General features: G+C 40.8%; 1 protein-coding gene across 1 annotated transcript in view; it reads left to right on the plus strand.

The window, feature by feature from the left end:
• The window catches only part of TICRR (TOPBP1 interacting checkpoint and replication regulator), a 42,567-nt gene that overhangs the window by 15,513 nt on the left and 4,355 nt on the right, over window positions 1-22,699 (plus strand). Inside the window, exons 7-19 of the mRNA XM_019984025.2 lie at window positions 327-545; window positions 1,830-1,996; window positions 2,607-2,704; window positions 3,513-3,606; window positions 3,701-3,780; window positions 3,949-4,185; window positions 4,705-4,798; window positions 6,742-6,802; window positions 10,633-10,779; window positions 17,977-18,067; window positions 19,117-19,178; window positions 20,446-20,580; window positions 21,648-21,805. Of these exons, the coding sequence (XP_019839584.2) occupies window positions 327-545; window positions 1,830-1,996; window positions 2,607-2,704; window positions 3,513-3,606; window positions 3,701-3,780; window positions 3,949-4,185; window positions 4,705-4,798; window positions 6,742-6,802; window positions 10,633-10,779; window positions 17,977-18,067; window positions 19,117-19,178; window positions 20,446-20,580; window positions 21,648-21,805 (1,643 nt within the window). The remainder of the gene's footprint in view (window positions 1-326; window positions 546-1,829; window positions 1,997-2,606; window positions 2,705-3,512; window positions 3,607-3,700; window positions 3,781-3,948; window positions 4,186-4,704; window positions 4,799-6,741; window positions 6,803-10,632; window positions 10,780-17,976; window positions 18,068-19,116; window positions 19,179-20,445; window positions 20,581-21,647; window positions 21,806-22,699) is intronic.

Here is a 22,699-nt window from a genome sequence, read left to right on the forward strand (position 1 = left end):
TGATTTATCCTCTGAGTGATTTCCTTGGTATACATTTCCATGAACAAGTTACTGTATCAAAAAGTGAGGAAAAGGGAGCTCTGGGTGTAGACTGCTGGATTGCCTTTCAAGAGTTTCATTGCAACTCTGTGACTATTGGGTAACACCAAAATGAGTCTGTTTGGCATTTTGTCTCTTGTCTGTTTGGCATTAGAGGTAAAAATCATCCAATTATGTTGAGATATTTAGCTCCTAAACTTCAGTTAAAAGAGCGCTTTCCACCCTATTGGTAGCAAGAATTACCCAATTCAGATCATTCTGAAGGGCCCATGATGTTGTTTTGGTAGGAGGTGTCCCTCGCACTCCAGTGAGGAAGAAGATGAATACCATGTGCCGTTCCTTAAAGATGCTGAATGTTGCAAGACTGAATGTAAAGGCTCAGAAATTACATCCAGATGGCAGTCCAGACACAGCTGGGGAGAAAGGGATCCAAAAGACAGCCAATGGGAGAACAGCAGATAGACTGGAAAACAGAGGAAGAACACTGAGAAGTTCTAAACCTAAAGGTATTCCTTAATTCCATTGGATTTTGATGCCTACACTCATGTTTACTCTTCCATACGCTCATATTTTTAAGCTGTAATCATATCCTTCACTTAATGAACATTTATTAGATATCTGCTACATGTCCACAAGTGTGTTATGGGGAGTAAATAATTTCCTCTCCTTAGATTTATGATCCAGTTACAAATAATAATGAATATATATATGTGTGTGTGTGTGTGTACATACACACATCTCTCTACACAATGAATTGGTAAAATGAATATAAGAACCAAGAGTCTGCAACTGAAAATACTTGTTCATTTTAGAATTAAAGACATACTAGGAGCTGAGAAAGGAAAGGTCATTGTAGGGAAGAACAGGTTGAGAAGGCTTTTAAAAAGCCAGTGGAGCCCAAGTTAGACTTTGAGGAATAAGCAGAGATTAGAAGGCAAAGACAAAAAAGAAGTGTGTGCCCAATGAAGGATTAGTATAAGCAGAGTCACAAAGGAGGTCTGTGGCCTGGCCATAGGACAAGTGGTTAAATAAGTTTTATATATTTGTGAATGAAGAGAAAGGGAAAAGTTTTGTGAATAATCTAGGGTTGGACTATTGGGGTTTTTCAAAGTTGAGCAGAAGAACTTTGGGCAATAATTGCATGATGTCACCTCTGAGTTCTTTTGAAAATTCTGGGATAAAAGTTTTCTGCTGCTCTAAACAATTTTTTCCCCTGTGAAATACTGGATCATAGATGATGGTCAGTTTGAGTGAGATAGAACATCCGTTGTGAGCTATTATGGTATACTGGAATGCAGATGGGAAAGCAAATTAATTGTAATGCAAGGCAATGTGGCATTATCATAATTTCTGAACTAGATCTTTTTTCCATAAATAGACTAGCACAACAGTGCCCCAACAATTCAGTGGGACAAGGATAATCTTCAATGGGTTTGGAAGTAGTATAGTTTATTTCTTATTTGTTACTGGTTACCTTTGAATTTATAACATGTACACTTGATGTGCAAACCCTTAAAATTAATCACTGTCTCTGTACTACTTCAGCCTCTGCATTTTTGACATTTTGGACCGGATAATCCTCTGTGAACCATAAGATGTTTAACAGCATCCCTGGCCTCCACCCATGAGATGCCAGTGGTATCCTTACTCTCCCCACCAGTCACGGCAGCCCAGACAGAACCAGATGTTCCCTAAGCAGCACAACCTCCCGGTTGACAACCACTGGCTTAAATAAAAGACAACGCCTTCCATTGGATCTGGTGATCAGTTTCACTTTTTTCCCCCCACAGATTTTAAAACTGAGGAAGAGCTACTATCTCACATACACGAAAATTACCAAAAGACTGTGGCTGCAGGAGACACCATGCTGTATTCATGTGCTCGGAGCACCATCTCAAACATTAAAGCGTTCTTAAAGTCCAAGGGAACCAAGGAATTAGAGGAAGCCAGTCTGGAGGTTGTCGTTTGTCATAACTCTGTTGGTTACTTGTTGTTGGGTCTGGCTCATGTGTCTTGGAAAATGTCTCTTTGCAGTGTACATTTTAGAAATGATGAGGGAGAATGGTGAGTCCAGTCAGTTCTAGGTCTTGGAAGGTGGACATGGTCCACTGGGAAGGCGAAAATCAAGGAAAGGGGCCAACTAGGAATAATTATATGCACTTCTCTTCAAATGGAAGCTTTGTCCTCATCTGAGCTGCATGTTAGCTGCATGAATTAAACCAGTAGCTGTTAACCCTGACTGTACTTTAGAGTCACCTGGAACATTTCTTTAAAATATTGATGTATTTTGCTTAGACTTCTCAGTCACTACTTAATGAAATCTTTCTTTTATGGAAGTTCAAACCTGCAGACTTGCTGTATCCATGCCCACTTGCTGTCAAATGCTTTCAACATTTAAAAAAAATGTTCTTTTAAAATATATAAAAGAATAGTATACTATTTTTCACTCAAATGAAAGAAAGAACATGTTCTTCCCTTCTTAGGGCATTATAAAATTGTGTGAAAATTAGAAATAATGATAAGCATTAATACTAATATTCTCCTATGTAATAATTTTATATTTTCAGATGAACTGCCTGTATCAAGTAAGAAACAACTTCTTGAAAACTAGCAAAAGTCTTCGACAGAACGTAGGAAAACTGGATAAAGAAGGCAAAGTCAGAGAGTAATTAACTACCTTTTCTTTTAAACAATTACTCCAAAAACAGCTCTCAAGATTTGCTTGTATTGATTTTAATATTTTTTAAATTTTTAAAAAATTCTTTTTATTATAGGATATTGAATATAGTTCCCTGTGCTACACACTAGGACATGATTGTTTATCTATACATAATAGTTTGTATCTGCTAATCCCAAACTCTCAAATTATCCCTTCCCCACCTCCTTTCTCCTTTGGTAACCATAAGTTTTCTATATTTGTGAGTCTTTTTCATAGGTAAGTTCATTTTGTGTCATATTTCAGTTTCTACATATATGAGTGATTATGGGATATTTGTTTTTCTTTTCCTGACTTCACTTAGTGTGATAATCTCTCAGTCCATTCATGTTGCTGCAAATAGCATTATTTTTTTTCTATGGCTGAGAAAGTATCAGTTTAAAATAGATTGCCTGTTGCTTGAAGAGGCTTTTGTGGCTGATTCTTTGTAATGTTCTCATGTGCAGTCTTGGAGAAGGAAATGGCAACCCACTCTAGTATTCTTGCCTGGAGAATCTCATGGACAGAGGAGCCTGGAGGGCTACGATCCATTGGGTCGCAAAGAGTTGGACACGACTGAGCGACCAAACCACCACCACCACCACGTGCAGTCTGCATCACCTGTTTACCTAGTAACCCTATCGCCATTTAGAAAGCCACGGCTCTTCTATTTTTTGGTTGTTTCTTCTATAAACAGATCTCTACATAATGAAGGAATTTTCATTTTAGTTAGGTGACACTCAAAGTAGATATGACCGAGTGTTTTTTTTCTCTCAAGGTGCCAGCTTCAGGTGTTTCTTCGTTTGGAGCTGTGTCTGCAGTGCCCTTCAGTACATGAACGTGTAGAGGATCTGGAGCAAGTAGTGGGTGAGGCAAGTATGCTGCTTAGTGCCACTGGGACATGCTGTATACAGATTGTTTCAGCTGCCCTGAAGAGGCCATGTGGTAATTTTCTAAAATCTTCAGGTGACAGATTTGCTGCGCATGCTGTGTTTAACTGAAGATTCAGCATACCTAGCAAAGTTTCTGGAAGGAATTTTGGAATTGTAAGTTTGATGACTAATTTAAAATTTACATTACTTTACCAAGTACTATATAAGTATTGTCTCAGAGCTGTAGGATTGTAAGGACTGTTTCTCATCCTAGGTGAGGAAGGCATTAGAGACGGTGGAATGGTGACTGACTGTTCCACATTTAACCAACCTTTTCCACAGGTATATTGACTCAATCCCAAAGATACTGGGAAGTCTTTACGACAGCCTAGGATTTGTGATTCCTCAGAAGCTGGCTGGTGTCCTTCCTGCAGATTTTTTCAGCGATGACTCCATGACCCAGGAGAGCAAATCACCCCTTTCTGTGCCTCTTCCGTCAAACGCTCATAGATCATTGCCTGGCGGCACTGAATCTGACCAACTGGAGGAGCTTCGTACTAGATCAGCTAAGAAGAGAAGGTAGGAGTGCAAGGATTTAAAGGAATTTTCTTGCACTGTTACCATCTTGGCATAGGGCACGTTTAAGCCCAAAGTCCAGTTGTCTTTGTCTATAATTTATTGAATTAATAGTTGCCTTTATGTCTGAATCACAGAAGCCAATTATTAAGAGTTCTTAACAAGGAGCATCTGACGCGCTTTATATTATCTTGGGAACATGCAGTGTAATATATATGTGTAATCATAGTCTTCTCTTGACTGTCCATGTGAGGTCTTTAAGAACTAGGAGCCTTCCATGAGATAAGCTTAGGGTTTTAGCTTTTTATTTTCCATGAAGCTATTCACTGTTCTTAACTACTTAAATTTGTAGTTGTTACTTTTAGAAATCTGGGGTTGACTTGTTTTGCTGTAAGTTCAGACCACCCTTAAGATAATTGACTTTTATTTAAATGTTTTATTTTAAACTCTAGTTCCATTCTAATCTAACTAGTTGTCACCTGTATTGAGTGTATATTGACTGTTTCTTTCTATTTTTAAAAGGAAAAATGCAATCAGACATAAAAGCATTGCAGAGGTTTCACAAAATCTGCGACAAATTGAAATTCCCAAAGTTGCCAAGAGAGCTACCAAAAATGTAAGTCATTTCCAGGAGATAGAAAGTGGTGCTATGCCAGAGTTGTTCCTTTGGGCATGAATTGATGCAATAAATAAGAATGAAAGGCAGTATCTTCACTTTTAAGAAATGAATGTTAGTGGATACAGAACTAAGGTATTTTTATGAATGTGTGGTCCACAACCGTGGTCTAAGGAGTAAAGACATATAAATTTGTTTAAGATTAATTGTTTTTCCCAAAAGTGAGGTAATATTAAAGGGAGAAAAAAAACACTAGTAAAAGTTAGGGATAAGTTAACTAAAAATCTTTAACGTGGTTAAGAAAACTCATGAAATGATAACTAACATAAGCAAAGAGGCCATTGAAAAAGTAATATGCAATCATATTAGGACTTTGTGTACCAGAAAGTACTTTTCAGTGAATATGTGTTACTTCAATAACAAGTTAAAAAGAAAAACATATGAAGCCAGGTGGTAATTATTTTTCTCTGTCAGTAGATTTAGGACTTGTTGGTTACCAAAAAAAATAATCCAGCTGGAGTCTATTTACTAAATAGAATTAATGTCTAAGAGGAGAGAGACAAAGAATGCATTGAAACTTTTGAACTGCATGAACTATGAGAAAAGTTAGAATTCTAGAACTAGCTTTCAAGCATTAATCATTACAATAGTGGTTTGTTTGAGATTTATAGCTGCGCTTCAGAATAGGAGGTGGGGTTTCTTTTGAAGAGTTAATGGTGTTCACTTTTTTGTTGTTTAGGCGCTAAAAATTCATGTCTGACTCTATTGCGATGCCATGAACTATAGCCCTCCATGCTTCTCTGTCCATGGGATTTTCCCAGGCAAGAATACTGGACTGCGTTGCCATTTTTTCCTCCAAGGGATCTTCCCGACCCAAGGATTAAACCGGCGTCTCCTGCATTTGGCAGGCGGGTTTTTTACTACCAAGGAAGTCTGTTCACTTTCTTAGTATACCTTAATACATATAAGTGAACAAGATTCAAATCTTAGATTTTGTTTGGAGAGTGTGAAGTCCAAAGTGTCAGAACATCTCTGTCAGAAGATTCTATATGATAGGTCTCCTTTCTGAAAACGTGTGTTTCAGATTGGCCTAGAAAGTGTATTTCTTTAAGACCAGGTTTATATGATCAGGATTTGATTTTGGTTAAAGAGTATCATTTGTTAAGTTTTTGCTCTACTATGACTTTCCTTCTTCTGTGATTACAGTGGCATACTTGAAAAAAAACAAGAAAATCTTTAAAAACAGTTCTCTCATTTAGATGCCATTTGATCTTGGGTACTTGAATCCTCTACTGTAATAGGAAATAAATAGCAAGAATTTTTTTTTGTTTTTTGGCAACACCACATGGCATGTGGGATCTTAGTTAATTCCCTGACCAGGGATGGAGCCCAAGCCCCCTGCAGTGGAGGCGAGGAGTTGTCTTAACCACTGGACCACCAGAGAAGTCCCCAAATAGCAGTTTTATATGGAGACGTTCCTCAGAGTATACCCATCCTCTAATGGAGTTTCCCTTATATTTTAGTTATAAAAGGTCTACAGAAACATTGTTTAAAAATTGAAATTAGGGACTTCCCTGGTGGTCCAGTTGTTCAGACCCCAAAGTTCCACCACAGGGGTTGCAAATTCAACCCCTGGTCAGATGGGTAAGATCCCATCTGCCATGCAGCCAAAATATAAAATAAATGCAATTTTTTAAAAAATAGAAATTATATGAAGTTAAATGTTAGTACTTCTTCACCATCCATTCTTCGGAAGTAGTCACCGATGGCAGTTTGTTGTGTATATTCCCAGACCCTGTTTTTGTCCATTTTACAACTGTTTCTGTTACAGATTCCTACAAGTGAAATTGCAAGGATCAAAGGGGGGTTTTTTTGTGTGGAATTCCTATTCTTTTAAATGAGTACCTATTGAAGTTTTCTTATTGGATTTTCTCATCTTTCAGGAGAATTCTCACCCTACCCTTCAGCAGCAGCCTCCTCTCCCAGTGAAAGACACAGTACAAGGTATGCTTTTGTTTCCTTGTTACAGCCAATGACAAGTTTATTTTGATTACATATATTTAAGCAGCTGCATGTAGTATATATAGTTTTATAGTATATATAAGTATATAGCTTTGTAGTTGCATGTTGCAACTACATGTTGCAGTATATATAATATATAGTTTGGTATAATTATCAGCTAATGAAACATGTCTGTGTGCTAGGAGACTAAGATGTTCACATGGTCTCAAAATACTGCATTTTGTAAAATAACTGGCTGAAATATACATATATTTTTAAATGCCATTCACATGAAAGCCCAAAAAGAAAAGAGGCAGCAGAACTAGTTTAGATAAAAGGAGTTTAGGTGTGACATTCATGCACCACACGACCCCTGCTTAAATTTAGGGCAGAAAAGCTGTGAAGGATGTTGCTGAGTGATGAGAGAGGGTGGGATAGATAGTGTGCCCTTGTTCTTTGGAGATACCTGCTGAAGCACAGGAAACTCCAGAGTTGTGATGTCTGCAGGTCACCCTGCAGCGTTTTGGGATGGGCAATTGTATAAACGTAGAGAGGACGAGGAGGAAAACGAATGTCCACAGTTGATAAATTTTAGTGATGATTCTGTTTATTGTATTCCTTTTGAAATTTTCTATCGATATTAAACTTTTCCAAAACTTGGGGAAAACAGAGAGTAACAGATCAAATTTGGCTGTCAGATCACAGATTAATTTCATAGAACAGCCTAAGGCAGGTCACAGAGGCTTTCATAATGGAGAGAGAGAAACACTTTTGGAAACTTTGTGTATTATTGATAATCTTAATGTATATTTTGGTGATGGGTAAACAAAGAGGCTTCTCCCAGTTTGTGAATCCCGGTTTATTTGATTTTTATTTAAATGACTTGCCTTTAGAAATTTTTTTTAAGATAATTTATTTTCATTTTTGGCTGTGCCGCATCTTCGTCGCTGTGCACGGCTTCCTCTAGTTGTGGCGAGCAGCGTCTACTGTCTAGCTGCGGTGTGCAGGCTTCTCATTCCGGTGGCTTCTCCTGTGGAGCACGGGCTCTAGAAGGCACTTGAGCTTCAGTCGTTGCAGCTCGAAGGCTCTAGAGCACAGACTCAATAGTTGAGGCACAGTGTTTTATTTGCTCTGCCTCATGTGGGATCTTCCCAGATGAGGTATCAAACCTGTGTCTCCTACATTGGCAGGTGGATTTTTTACTGCTGAGCCACCAGGGAAACCTGGTCTTAGACTTTTTTTTACCCTGAGTGAATTTTTGGGTATGATCCACTAGGACGTCTTGCTCAAGTTTAAGATGCCATCCCACTTGCCTTGTCAAGTATTTCCTGACTCTTAAGCTTTTTTTTTTACTAACTTTGAGTTTAGGTGGTTGCAACTCTTATGCTCTGGAGTTAGGAAGAGGATTTCAGATATAGTAGTTCCCCCTTGTCCACCCTGATGGCTCAGACAGTAAAGAATCTGCCTGCAATGCAGGAGACCCAGGTTTGATCCCTGGGTCAGGAAGATCCTCTGGAGAAGGGCATTGCAACCCACTCTAGTATCATGCCTGGAGAATTCCAGATAGTGAAGCCTGGTGGGCTACAGTCCATGGGGTCGCAAAGAGTCAGACAAAACTGAGCAACTAACACACACACACAGTTCCCCCTTAACCACAGGGGATACATTCCAGTATCCACAGTGGACACCTGAAACTTCAGATAGTACCAAACCCTATATATGTTTTTTCCTATACATATATGGAGCTTTCCAGGTGGCACTAGTGGTAAAGAACTTGCCTGCCAATGTAGGAGACATGAGAGATGTGGGTTTGATCCCTGGGTCAGGAAGATCCCCTGGAGGAGGGCATGGCAACCCACTCTAGTATTCTTGCCTGGAGAATCCCATAGACAGAGGAGCCTAGTGGGCTACAGTCCATGGGGTCACAAAGAACTGGACATAACTGAAGCAACTTAGCATGCACATACGTACATGCCTAGGATAAAATTTAACTTATAAATTAGGCACGGTAGGAATTAATACCTTATAAAATAGAATAGTCATAACAAAAGTTAACATGCATTTGGTCTCTTGCTCTCAAAATATCTTGTACAGGTTTAATGCCTCTTCAATCCTAACTAAACACTTTAATGCATAATTTTTGCAGTTTGAGATGTGACAGTAAAACTAGTGTGAATTTTTCCTTCACCATTTCACAGATGATTCATTCTTAATCATAAATCATAGCAACCTCAGCATATAATTTTTTTTTCTTTCCTTAAATGGAGAAACTTTTCATTTAAAGAAAGCATTTTGCAACTTCATTTTGGCATATGCCAATTGCCAGCATCACTACTTTGTGCTTTGGGGCTCAAGAGATATTTGGGTGAAATAAGGGTTACCTGAACACAGCACTGCTATATATTGCGATAGTTGATCTGATAACCCAGATGGCTACTCGGTGACTAATGGAATGATTTATGTTTTGAGTGGGACAGAGCAGAATGGCATGAGATTTTATCATGCTATTCAGAAAGGCACACAACTTTAATCCTTATGAATTATTAATTTCTAGGATTTTTCATTTGATATTTTCAGTCCGTAATTGGCTGTGGATAACTGAAACCTTGGAAAGTGAAACCCTGGATAGGGTGGGGCTACTGTTACCCAGTAAACTAGTAAAATACTCAAAAAAAGAAAAAAGAAATCTTTTCTAATTTAAGTGATGTGGGCCTTCCGTGTATTCCCAGAACGTTGGGTTTAAGATGGCTAACAAACACATGAAAAGATGCTCAACATCACTCATTATCAGAGAAATGCAAATCAAAACCACTATGAGATACCATTTCACACCAGTCAGAATGGCTGCGATCCAAAAGTCTACAAATAATAAATGCTGGAGAGGGTGTGGAGAAAAGGGAACCCTCTTACACTGTTGGTGGGAATGCAATCTAGTACAGCCACTATGGAGAACAGTGTGGAAATTCCTTAAAAAACTGGAAATAGAACTGCCTTATGATCCAGCAATCCCACTGCTGGGCATACACACTGAGGAAACCAGAAGGGAAAGAGACACGTGTACCCCAATGTTCATCGCAGCAATGTTTATAATAGCCAGGACATGGAAGCAACCTAGATGTCCATCAGCAGATGAATGGATAAGAAAGCGGTGGTACATATACACAATGGAGTATTACTCAGCCATTAAAAAGAATACATTTGAATCAGTTCTAATGAGGTGGATAAAACTGGAGCCTATTATACAGAGTGAAGTAAGCCAGAAAGAAAAACACCAATACAGTATACTAACGCATATATATGGAATTTAGAAAGATGGTAACGATAACCCTGTATACGAGACAGCAAAAGAGACACTGATGTATAGAACAGGCTTATGGACTCTGTGGGAGAGGGAGAGGGTGGGAAGATTTGGGAGAATGGCATTGAAACATGTGAAATGTCATGTATGAAACGAGATGCCAGTCCAGGTTCAATGCACGATGCTGGATGCTTGGGGCTGGTGCACTGGGACGACCCAGAGGGATGGTATGGGGAGGGAGGAGGGAGGAGGGTTCAGGATGGGGAACACATGAGAAATAAAGGAATAAAAAATTTAAAAAAAAAAAGAAGTAAAAAAAAAATAATAATAATAAATTTATAAGAGTAAATAGTTTTGATATACCATGTGAGTGTACTATTTAAGGAAATCCTATTACTAAATGTAAATATATAATAGCAGTCAGTCTGTAAAATAGTTTCCTCAAGCAGATTCTCTGTTTTAGATATCTTCCTTTTCTCATGTGTGGCATTTATTAATGATGATGTTTGACTTTTTCTTTTTTTAATGCTTTCAGAAGTAACCAAAGTTCGAAGAAATCTCTTCAACCAGGAAATGATTTCTCCTTCAAAGAGATCTGTGAAGAAGGGGTTGCCCAGAAGCCATTCAGTGTCAGCTGTGGAAGGTCTGGAGTATAAACATGACAGCTTTAAGAGGACCAAAGGTACCGCACTGCAGGGCAACCAAGAGAAGGGGTTCTTGACCTCAGGCCAGTCTCCAGGCTGTGTGTTGCAGGAGCTCATTAATCCCATGTTTTCCTCTCCTCTGTGGTTACCGTCAGTTAATTTTCCACTTGGGATGTCTCTCCCTCCAAGCTTAGATGAAGAATTAATCCTGGTATTTTTCTCATTCCTCTCTTCTGAAAGACAACAAATACCTATTTTATAAAACCACTTAAACAGGAATGAAAGATGGCGACTAGTTGTTTTCTAATCTTTCGATGTGTTTATTTTTGTTGTTGTTGCTTCTTTGTTGTAATTGAGGTAATTCATGTATCATAAAATCAACATTTAGTGGTTTCGGTATGTTCACAAAGTTGTCCACATCATGACACATTCCAGAACATTTTCATCATTCCTGAAAGAAACCCTGAACCCATTACTAACTAGTCACTCTCCGTTTCTCCCAATCCTTCCAGCTATAGGCAACTACCAGTCTGCTTTGTATTTTTATAGATTTCTTACAGGTATTATAAGAGGAATCATATGGTCTTTGTAACTGGCTTCTTCTACTTTAGCATAATGTTTTCAAGGTTTATACATGGTGTAGTGTGTCTCTATTTCATTTCTTTCTATTGGCAATAATATACCATTGTATGGATAAGCTCCATTTTACTAATCCGTTCATCGTTTGGTGGTCATTTAAGTTGTTTCTACCTTTGGCTGTTGTGAGTGATGCTACTGTAAACATTCGTGTACAAGATTGTGTGTAGACATGTTGTTAATTCTCAGGCATATGCCTAGAAATGAAATTCGCTGGGCCACATAACAACTCTGTTTAACTTTTGAGCAATTACCAAACTGTTTTCCAAAGTGGCTATATTCCCACTAACCATGTGTGAGGGTTTTGATTTCTCCACATCCTTACCACTGCCGTCCATTGTCCCTCTTTGATTCTACTCATCCAGTGGGTGTAAAGTGGTGTGTAATTGTGATTATGAATTGCATTCCCTTGATGACTAATGTTATTAACCTTCTTTTCTTGTGCTCACTGGCTACTTGTATAGCCTCTTTTTTTTCTTTTGGTCTCACCACTGCATGGCATGCAGGATCTTCGTTTCCTGACCAGGGATCAGACCTGCGTCTAGTGCACTGACAACACAGATTCTTAACCAATGGGCAGCCAGGGAAGTCCTGTATAGCTTCTTTGGAGAAATCTTTGCCCGTTTTTAAATTGGGTTGCTTTCCAGTCCTCTATAATGAAAAGGACATCTTTTCTGAGTGTTAGTTCTAGGAGGTCTTGAAGGTCTTCATAGAACTGTTCAACTTCAGCTTCTTCAGCATTACTGGTTGGGGCATAGACTTGGATTATTGTGATATTGAATGGTTTGCCTTGGAAACGAACAGAGATCATTCTGTCGTTTTTGAGATTGCATCCAAGTACTGCATTTCAGACTCTTGTTGACTGTGATGGCTACTCCATTTCTTCTAAGGGATTCTTGCCCACAGTAGTAGGTAAAATGGTCATCTGAGTTAAATTCACCCATTCTAGTCCATTTTAATTCACTGATTCCTAAAATGTCGATATTCACTCTTGCCGTCTCCTGTTTGACCACTTCCAATTTGCCTTGATTCATGGACCTAACATTCCAGGTTCCTATGCAATATTGCTTTTTATAGCATCAGACTTTACTTCCATCACCAGTCACATCCACAAATGGGTGGTGTTCTTGCTTTGGCTCTGTCTCTTCATTTTTTCTGGAGTTATTTCTCCACTGATCTCCAGTAGCATACTAGGCACCTACCAACCTGGGGAGTTAAAACTCAACATTCAGAAAACTAAGATCATGGCATCCAGTCTCATCACTTGATGGCAAATAGATGGGGAAACAATGGAAACAGTGAGACTATCTTTTGGGTTCCAAAATGACTGCAGATGGTTACTGCAGCCATGAAATTAAAAAACGCACTTGCTCCTTGAAGGAAAAGCTATGACCAACCTAGACAGCATATTAAAAAGCAGAGACATTACTTTGCCAACAAAGGTCCGTCTAGTTAAAGCTATGGTTTTTCCAGTAGTCATGTATGGATGTGAGAGTTGGACTATAAAGAAAGCTGAGCACTGAAGAATTGATACTTTTGAACTGTGGTGTTGGAGAAGACTCTTGAGAGTGCCTTGGACTGCAAGGAGATCCAACCAGTCTACTCTAAAGGAAATCAGTCCTGAATATTCAATCGGAAGGACTGATGCTGGTGCTGAAACTCCAACACTTTGGCCACCTGATGCGAAGAACGGACTCATTGGAAAAGCCCCTAATGTTGGGAAAGATTGAAGGCGGGAGGCGAAAGGGACGACAGAAGATGAGATGGTTGGATGGCATCACTGACTCAATGGACATGAGTCTGAGCAAGCTCTGGGAGTTGTTGTTGGGTAGGGAAGCCTGGCATCCTGCAGTCTGTGAGATCACAAAGAGTCGGATGAGACTGAGCGACTGAACGGAACTGAAATTGGATTGTGTCTTTTTACTATGAGTTGTAAAAGTTCTTTATGTGATAGTCTAGATACTAATCTCTTATCAGATGTGTGATTTGCAAATATTTTTACCCCAATTTGTTGGGTTTGCTTTTTGTATTCTTGATAGTGTCCTTTGATATATAAAGTGTTTTTAGTTTTGATCCTATCCAGTTTAACACGTTTTTGTTGTTATTTGTGCTTTTGGTGGCATGTCTAAAAATCCATTATTCAACCCAAGTTTTATGGCTTAAAGTCTTAAATTAGGTCTTTGACTCATTTCCAGTTAGTTTTTGTGTATTGTGTGAGGTGAGTACAGTGTCATTCTTTTGCCTCTGGTTATCCAGCTGTACCAGCCTCGTGCGTTGAAAAGACTGTTCTTTCCTCCTTGAGTTGTCTTAGGTGCTTTTTGAATTGCTTAGGTGTTAGGGTGTTAATTCTTGTTTTAATGTTAGATAGAATTCATCAATGAAGCCATCTAGTCCTTTTTTTTGTTCTGCTCAGATGGGAGAATTTTGGTTGTCTTTAGCTTCAAGTTTATTGATTCTTCTGCCTGCTCAAATCTGAGGTTGAACCCCTCTAGTGAACTTTTCCAGTTATTGTGCTTTTCAGCTCTGAAGTTTCTGTTTGGTTCCTTTTTATAATTTCTGTTACGTTATTGATATTCTCACTGTGTTTATCCGTTGTTTTCCTTATTTCTTTCAGTTCTGTGTTCGTTTTTTTTCCTTGAGCTCATTTAACATTTTTAACCAGTGATTCCAGTGTCTGGGATTTCTCAAGGGTACTTTCTGTCAAATTCTTTTCTTCCTTGACACACTTTCCTGTCTATTTGTATGCTTTGTAGTTCTTTGTTGAGAGTTAGGTATTCTGAATATTATGGTCTGTTGACTCTGGAGGTAAGACTCTCGCACTCCTGTGACATCACTGATCTTTGCTTATTGAGAGCCTGTTCATTTGTGCCTTCCCAGCTATTTTTACAAAGCATGTATTCTCTCTTGTGTGGTCACTGAAGTTTCTGTTCTGTTGTCTCTGTGATTAGCTGGTAACCTGAGAAAGATTTCCTTAAATGTCTGGCTCCAAAAAGAGACAGACAAAAAGGTGTTCCTGTCCCTATAAGTCACCTGTTGGATGCAGTGGGGGAAAGCTGCTGGCGCCCGAGGGCAGAAATCAGGGCAGATGTCTGCTCAGCCCCACAGGGCTCCACTCTCCAAGCACGCTGACTGAACCTTATAACCCAGAGTTAGGAGACAGGGTCCCCACTGTCTGCTCTACCACTCGCCAGCTGCTCCCAGGACGTGGGCCACTGCCCCACAGCTGCGGCAGGGCTGAGGAAAAAGGGCTGGTAGCTGTTCTGGGCACGTCATTCCCTTACTAAATATCAGGGTACTCCCTTCATTGGGCTCTTTCCTCGTTGTCATTAGTGCCAGTCAGGTTGCAGAAGTTCCAAAATAGTTTACTCTGATCATTTTTTTCCTAGTTTACTGGTTGTTTTAGGGGAGGGACCAAACCCTAGAGCTTCCTACTTCACTGTTTTGTATGGTGTCCCTTTCCATGGATGTTGCAATTAATTTCTTAATTTATCCAGTCAAGGTTGATATCAACTTAATTTCAGGAGTGCAACAAAAACTTTGCTCCTCTGTATAACTATTTTCTATCCCCTTCTGTGTGCTAGCTCGTCATACAAATTACATCTTGATACACTGTATGCCCATCAGCACATTTATAATCCTTGCTTTGTCTTTAAACTCAAAGGAGAAAGATACAGAATTAACAATACTTTTATTCTGTTGTTGGCACTTACTTGTATGATTGCCTTTACCAGTGCTCTTTAATTCTTCATGTGGACTCATGTTACTCTCTAGTGCCCTTTCCTTTCAGCCTAGAGGACTCCCTCTAGTATGGATAGTACTTGTAGGGCTGGTCTGCCAGTGTCAGATTCTCTCAGTGTTGTTTTTTGGGTGTATCTTTGAGGGTGGGGAGGATGTTCTCCTTCATGTTTGAGTAATAGTTTACAGGATTTATTGGTGGTGATGGTGGTTTAGTCCCTAAGTCGTGTCTGACTCTTGCAGCCAACCCATGGACTGTAGCCCTCCAGGCTCCTCTGTCCGTGGGATTCTCCATGTAAGAATACTTGAGTGGGTTGCCATTTCCTTCTCCAGGGGATCTTCCTGATCCAGATGTCAAATCCGTGTTTCCTGTGTTGCAGGCAGATTCTTTACTGCTGAGCCATCAGGGATTCCCTTACAGGGTATGTTGGGTGGGCCAAAAAGTTCATTCGTTTTTTTCTATAAGATGTTATAATAGAATAGAATTCCTGATTAAGTCTTTTTCTTTCAGCCCTGTGCCTTTCATCACCCCACATTTTTGTCATCCTGTGTTTCTGAGGAAAAGTCAGCTGTTAATCTTAGCAAGGACTGCTTGTACATGACGGATCGCTGCTTTCTTGATTCTTTCAAGAGTCTGTCTTCCCCTTTGACTTCTGATGATTTGATTGTGATTTGTCTGGTGCGGATCTCTGTCTTTATCCTACTTAGGTTTATTGAGCTACTTGGCTATGGAATGTCTTTGATCAGACATCAGAAGTTTTCAACCAGTATTTCTTCAAAGTTTTCCACCTCTTTCTTCCCTCTTTCTCTGGACTCCCACTATGTCTTATGTTATTATGCTGGATTGTGTCCGATGGCTGTCTAAGACTGTTCGTTTCTCTTTCTGTCCGGCAGACTGGATAATCTCAATTACCTATCTTCACCTTTGATTCTTTTGCCACCTCATATCAACTTCTAGGCCCCTCTAAATGAGTCTTTTATTTTAGATAGTGTACTTTTCGATTTTAGAATTTCTACTTGGTTCTTTTTAATGACATCTTTATTGATATTCTGTACTTGGCAAGTCATCAGGCTCGTACATTCCTTTAGTTCTTTAGATATTATTTTTCCTTTTTTAGTTCTTTGAACATATTGCAGATAGCTGATTTAAAGTCTTGTGCTAATGAATCCATGTCTGAACTTCTTTAGGAATGCTTTCTATTGAATGGGTTTCCCACACGCCCCCCCCCCCCCCCCCCCCGCCGCACCCCCCGCCTCCCCGCCATGTTTATGGGCCATACTTTCTTATTTCTTGTCTTATATTTTTTGTTGACAACTGGACATGTTAAATATTGAGTCAGCGCTGACAATCAGATTGCCACAGCTCCAGGGCAGAGTTTGTTTTTACTCTTGTTTGTTTACTGAACTAGTTCTTTCAAGTCTGTATTCTGTCATGTGTAGCCACTAAAATCTCTGCTTGGTTAGCTTAGTGGTCAGCTAAGGGTTGGACAGAGATTTCCTTCCACGCTTGGAACTAGTAAGTTTCCCAGCTTTTGCTGAGGGGCCCTATGTGTGCATTGGCTCACGTCTTCAATACTCAGCCAGACAGTTTACAACTCTTGCTGTTTTCTAGAGCCTTGGGGTCAGCCAAAGGTGACAGCCAAGAGGAAATGGGAACCCACTTCAGTATTCTTGCCTGGAGAATTCCATGGATGGGGGGCCTGAGGGCTGCAGTCCATGGGGTCACAGGGAGTTGGACACGCCTGAGCACACATGCAGGGTCCTTCTTGGGTCCATCCTGGGCATGCACACAGCCCTACCGCACACGGACTTGCAGGCTCCCCGAGTGTGTCAGAAGTTAGCAGAGTCCCTTGTGGATGTCTCATTCCCCAGTTTTCACATCCAGACTCTTGGTTATCTTGTCTGCCCCAAGATCACCACCTCAGGCAGCTGTTGTTTACAGTTGCTGCTGATTGTTTTTAGTAAATGGCTCCCTGGGAAAAAGTTGTTTGCATTGGACGAGTTCTGAGTCAGGTCAAATAGAGACAGGCCAAGTGAGTGCGATTCTCCAGGGAACTACCAGATAGGTCAAATAGACTGTTATCTGGGAATGGGGCTGTGGAGGAGCTTAGACACCATTTGTTCATCCAGGGGCCGCTGGGCTGTTGGTTCTCAAGGCTGCTGCGGGGCCAGGGAGAGGAGGTCGGGGCCAAGGAAGTTAAAGTTGTGCAGGGCTTGCTATTCTTAAGGAGATACAGCTGTTTTTGTTGAATAACTACTCCTTGGATTACTCCAAACTGGTTAATTTCCAGAGTTCTGGAGCAATTGAGTTCACTTTTGGTCAGTGTTCTCATTCCTTTTATGGGGGAGTTTTTTACCCCACATTCCTGCTGGCATCAGTCCTCTTCCTAGTCATTTTTATCTCCCTTAAAACCAGTCCTCCCATGAGTAACTTGTCTGTCTTATGCTATTGAGAAAATTTATACCAGAGCATAAATTAGATTTATCTTTGTATTAAATATCTTAACATTGCATGACATATCAGCATTTTCACATGCCTTAATCATAAATGCAATAATTTAATCATAAGTAAAAGAACCACCAACTAACTAGGTGGACAGAAGTATTAGCCCTAATAAGAACTTTTTTTTCAGGATCATTATTTTCATTATATTTTATATTGGATTATTTATTGTTAAACTCTAATAGTGCTGATAAACTGTAATGTCTTGTTAAGTCAAATTTTATGGTTAGACCTTGGTCCACGAGTCCATTAAGAGCCACTCTGGCTAAGTGTTAAACCATATTTAAGTTCAAATTGCTTCCATTGCCTTGCTGTTTCTGCTTGGTAAGATTATGTGAAATTTATCCTATTTACATTTTAGGTTATCGCAAGCTGCTGACCAAGAGTGTGGCCGAGACACCAGTACACAAGCAAATCTCCGGAAGGCTGCTTCATAGACAGATCAAGGGCAGGTGAGCGACTTCCTTGTCTAGCTTCTTCATGCTCCCACACAGCCCTCCTCATCTTATGGGCCATGCTTACCTTCTCATGACATTTGTGACCCAGTCTCAACCACATTGCCTATTACCCAAGAGCATTCTGAAAATTCTGTGAGGGCTGGAGAACCATACAGAATGCACTCTGGTGTCCAGCCTCTTTCATTTGGCATAATTATTTTGAGATTTATCTGTGTTGTTGTATATATCAATAGTTCGTTCCATATTATTGCTGAGTAGTATTCTATTGAATGGATATTGCCTAATTTAAAAATCTATTCATGTGTTGACCTGGGGAAGGAGGGAGTCTCGCTGCCAGGCCTGGGATGATCCCAGCTAGGCCTGTTCAGGGGTGTGGTGAGGCCACAGTTTTCCATGGCAATTGGTTTGAGTAGGGCAGCTTTTGCTGAATGTTTCTGTCTTACTTGGCTGCCCCTTTCCTGGTTCTTTGTCTAAAGAGAACTAACTTTGCTCAGGGCAGTTTCTGTCTGCACCTCTTGGTGTATTGGGGTTGTCAGCTTGTTGAGCACCTGATCCAAGATCTATGAAGCAAAACAGAAACTCCCAGAGCTCACTGCCCTATGTCTCTTCAGGTCCTGAGGTCCTGAGTCTTCTCTCCACCTTTGAGAGCCTTCTGCTTGCTCTGTATGTAACACCCAGGGTTCTTAACTGTACATGAGAGCAAGAATGGGGAGAAGTACATCTACTCCTCCTTGTCAAGGCTACATCTGGACATTATTTGTGTGTGGATTTTACACACTTGTGCTCATTTATCTACAGGGTAAATTGTAAGAAGTGAAATTTGTGGATCAAACGGTATACAAATTTAACTTTGTCAAACTGCTTTCAAAAAAAAAGTTTTAGCCTTTCACTCTTGACAGTAATGTCTGAGAGTGCCTGCCTACAGTAATGTCATCAAGACCATTTGTGGTCTTTGTTATCTTGTGAGGTGAGAACCTGTAGGTCTGTGATATGCATTATTTATGAGTGATGCTGACTAGTCCTTGTACCCGCTGTTCCTCAAGGTCCTCTGATCCTGGTCCTGATATTGACGTTGTTGAAGAGTCCCCAGAGAAAGGAGAAGATGGTATTACCTACTTTTGTTTTGTTTGGGGGTTCTGGGCTTTTGTGTTTTCTCTACTTTCTATGACAACTTTTCTGGACTTGTATCCTTGCTCAGCATATCCATTATGACAGCTCTGGGCCCACAGTGTGTATCAGTACATGTTAATTGGTGAATGATCTGTTACACAGAGTGTACTGAGAGTTTCTAGAGAAGAAATATGTTTACATAATAGAAATGGGATTCAGAGTGAACGCTAAACTACTATGTTAATATATGGTACTGTGGGGCTTCCCTGGTGGCTCATTGGTAAAGGATGTTTACCGCAGGAGACATGGCTTCTGTCCCTGATGGGGAAGATCCCACATGCTGCAGAGCAGCTAAGCCATGTGCCACAGCTACGAGCCTGTGCTCTAGAGCCCGGGAACCACAAGAGAAGCCTGTGCAGTGCAACTAGAGTGGCCCCCGCGTGCTGCAACTGGAGAAAAGCTCATGAAGCAGCAAAGACCCAGCTCAGCCAAAAATTTAAAAACAAACCAACCTTGGCTTATTTTTAAAGTATACATGAAGGAGGGGTTTCCAAAAACATTGTTTTTTAAATCAAGTAGTATATTTTAGAAAACAGAGAGAAGCCAAAAAATTAACATTTGGTAATCCCACAAATCAGAAATACTCTAATGTTTAGCTTTAATAATACTCTTACAGGTGTTGTTTCTATACAAATATATGTAACATAAGTATGAAAACCGTGATTTAAAACTTTTTAATGAAAGTCACACTCTACAAACCTTTTTTATCACTCTACATAATGCTTCAGGGTGGCAGTTCATAATACTTATGCAGGTTACAGTCTGCAGCGGTCGGGTTTTTTGTTTGTTTTTTTGGGGGGAAGTTTGCTGGGGCCACATATCATAGCCCTCTTAGCTTTGTCACACTTCAAAGATCTCAAAACCAAGAGCATGTTGGAAACCAAGTTTTCCATCTTGTACATGAAAGTGTTAGTCACTCAGTCATGTCCGACTCTCTGCAGTCCCACAGACTGTGGCCCACCAGGCGTCTCTGTCCATGGAATTCTTCAGGCAAGAATACTGGAGTGGGTAGCTATTCCTTTCTCCAGGATCTTCCCGACCCAGGGACGGAACCCAGGTCTCCTGCATTGCAGGCGGACTCTACCGACTGAGGCGCCAGGGAAGCCCCTCTTGTGCATGGTGTCACATAGTTCTTACCCATCTCATAGGGGAAACACCGAGCTTGCATTTCTTCTTGGTACTAACTGATTCTGGTCTTACAGTGGTGAGTTTGAGACGAAGTCCTCGAATCAAGCAGTTGGCGTTCAGCAGGACAAACTCTGCTTCCTTCTACTCTGTGTCTCAGTCAAAGTCTCGAAGTATACAAAGGGTTCACTCATTCCAGCAAATGAAGTCAGGTAACACACTTTCCCTGCCTGTCTTCAGAGGTCCACACAAGCTTGGTGGGAAAAGAATGAAATTTGATATTGGAGAAACAGGTCAGGTACAGTAAGTTGCCTATGTATGAACCTTCAGATTGTGAGCTTTCAAAGATGCTAACACGCGTTAGAATGTCTAGTCATGTAAGTTCACGTGTCTGGTATACGTCGTCACGTGCGTGCATCCTCTACAAGTGGCTGTATGTGTATGTACTTTACAGCACTGTACAGGGTGTAATAGTACAGTGTCTTTATTTCAAGCCCAGGATGTCTGGAAGCAAGCATAAAAACAGTGGTGATGTAGCTGGCAGTTGTTGCTTGCTGCCAGCTGTTGTACTGTACTTTGCAAGGTACTGTACTCCAAGGCTAAGAATATTTTAATTTGTGTGAAAAATACCACAAACCAATTATAATACAGTACTACATAGCCAATTGTGTTAGCTGGGTACCTCGGCTGACTTTGGACTTATGAACAAGTTGGACTTAACGAATGCACTCTCAGAACGGAACTCTTTTGTATGCAGGGGACTTACAGTATAAATATTTGAGGTTCAAAGTGATGACCAGATGAACAGGTGACCACGGCCACCATTATCAGAATCACCCCTTTGGCTTCCTATGGCTGGCTGTCCACACTATCCTTGTAGGTACTTCCATTCATTCAAGAAGAAATGACCTGTAATTTCCTCCATACATACATTCAGATACTATGGGAAGGTATCCCCAGGTTGAAGGTACTGTATGACCTTCATTCTTTTATCCATTGTGAACTTGGCTTATCAGATCTATCTTTTATACTTGTCTTTTCAAATTATTTCCGTTGCCCACACCTCCTAACGTAGAGACTGGGCTTGATAATGCAGTCTCACAATGCAATAAAGCAGCACTTGTTACGACTGCTGTCATAATTAGGTGGGATTTCCCCCCATTTGCTCCCAAATCGTCATCTTTCTTATATAGACTGGCTGTTTTATGAGTATTGGGTAGGGGGTGAGAGGGCAGGAATTGAGAAAGAATTAAATATTGTCACTGTTTTTGACTTGCAGACCAAAGAGAAAACTCTCCAGTCCAAAGTATTCGGTCTCCCAAGAGACTTCTATTCGGAGCAATGTCTGAGATGATCAGTCCCTCAGAGAAGGGCTCAGCACGGATTAAAAGGCCTTCAGGAAACACTGTGGGTTCTGCAACACCTACAGCCTATCAGGTATAAAATTACTATGATGTTTAAAATAGTATAGTTTGGGGAACATGTAGACATGGGCAAGGAAAGCCACTGAGGCCAGTGAGGAAGAGAAGATAGTAATAGAGATTTGAGGTGGTTGAGGCTGACTTGATGAATGATTATTGGGTACATGGGGACTTAAGGTGGCAGCTGGACTGAGCGGGTAGATCTCACCTACCTCTTGGGTTCATCTCCATTTATACTGGACACCAGGTCTATATCTGTCTGAAATGTGCAGTAGCATTCTCACCTGTTTGATTGCCCACTCGATCCTGTCACCCATGTTAGAAACCTGGTAGTCATCCTGGACTCCTCTCCTCAGGCCTGGCTAATCCATCCATTCTGCCCATTTTATTGACAGCCTATCTCATACCCATTCCCTCCTCTCCATCCCTTCAGTTCCTACCCGAGTTCACTTCTGCCTGCAACACTTCCATAGCCTCTTGCCTCTCAAATCCATCCCACCCCCAGAGGTTGATGGGACCTCTGTGACCCCATTGGGTGCTCCTCTGACAACCTCACTGTGCTGGAAGCTCTACAGACTCTGCCCCAAAACCGCTTAGGGGATTGGGGGGACACAGGAAGCTGTGGGGAAGGGTCCATAGGACCGTGTTCCGTCTCCTCCCTGGACAGGCACTCTGACGCCTACTCACCCATCTCTGCTTCACACTCCACCTTCCCAGCCGCCTCAGGATGCACAGAGCTGCTGTTTTTCACTTTCGTGCCTTTGCTCATACGGCTGTGTGTGCCTCAAGGTTCCTCTCCCGCACTGTCCACCTTGTCTTCACCTGCCGACACCCATTCTTTTAAGACCTGGCTCACTGTCCGTTGCCTCCCCTTCTGTGCTCCCGTATTGTCCCGTGCACGCCCCGTCAG

This window comes from Bos indicus, chromosome 21 (genome assembly GCF_029378745.1).
Source record: "Bos indicus isolate NIAB-ARS_2022 breed Sahiwal x Tharparkar chromosome 21, NIAB-ARS_B.indTharparkar_mat_pri_1.0, whole genome shotgun sequence".
NCBI classification, from domain to species: domain Eukaryota; kingdom Metazoa; phylum Chordata; class Mammalia; order Artiodactyla; family Bovidae; genus Bos; species Bos indicus.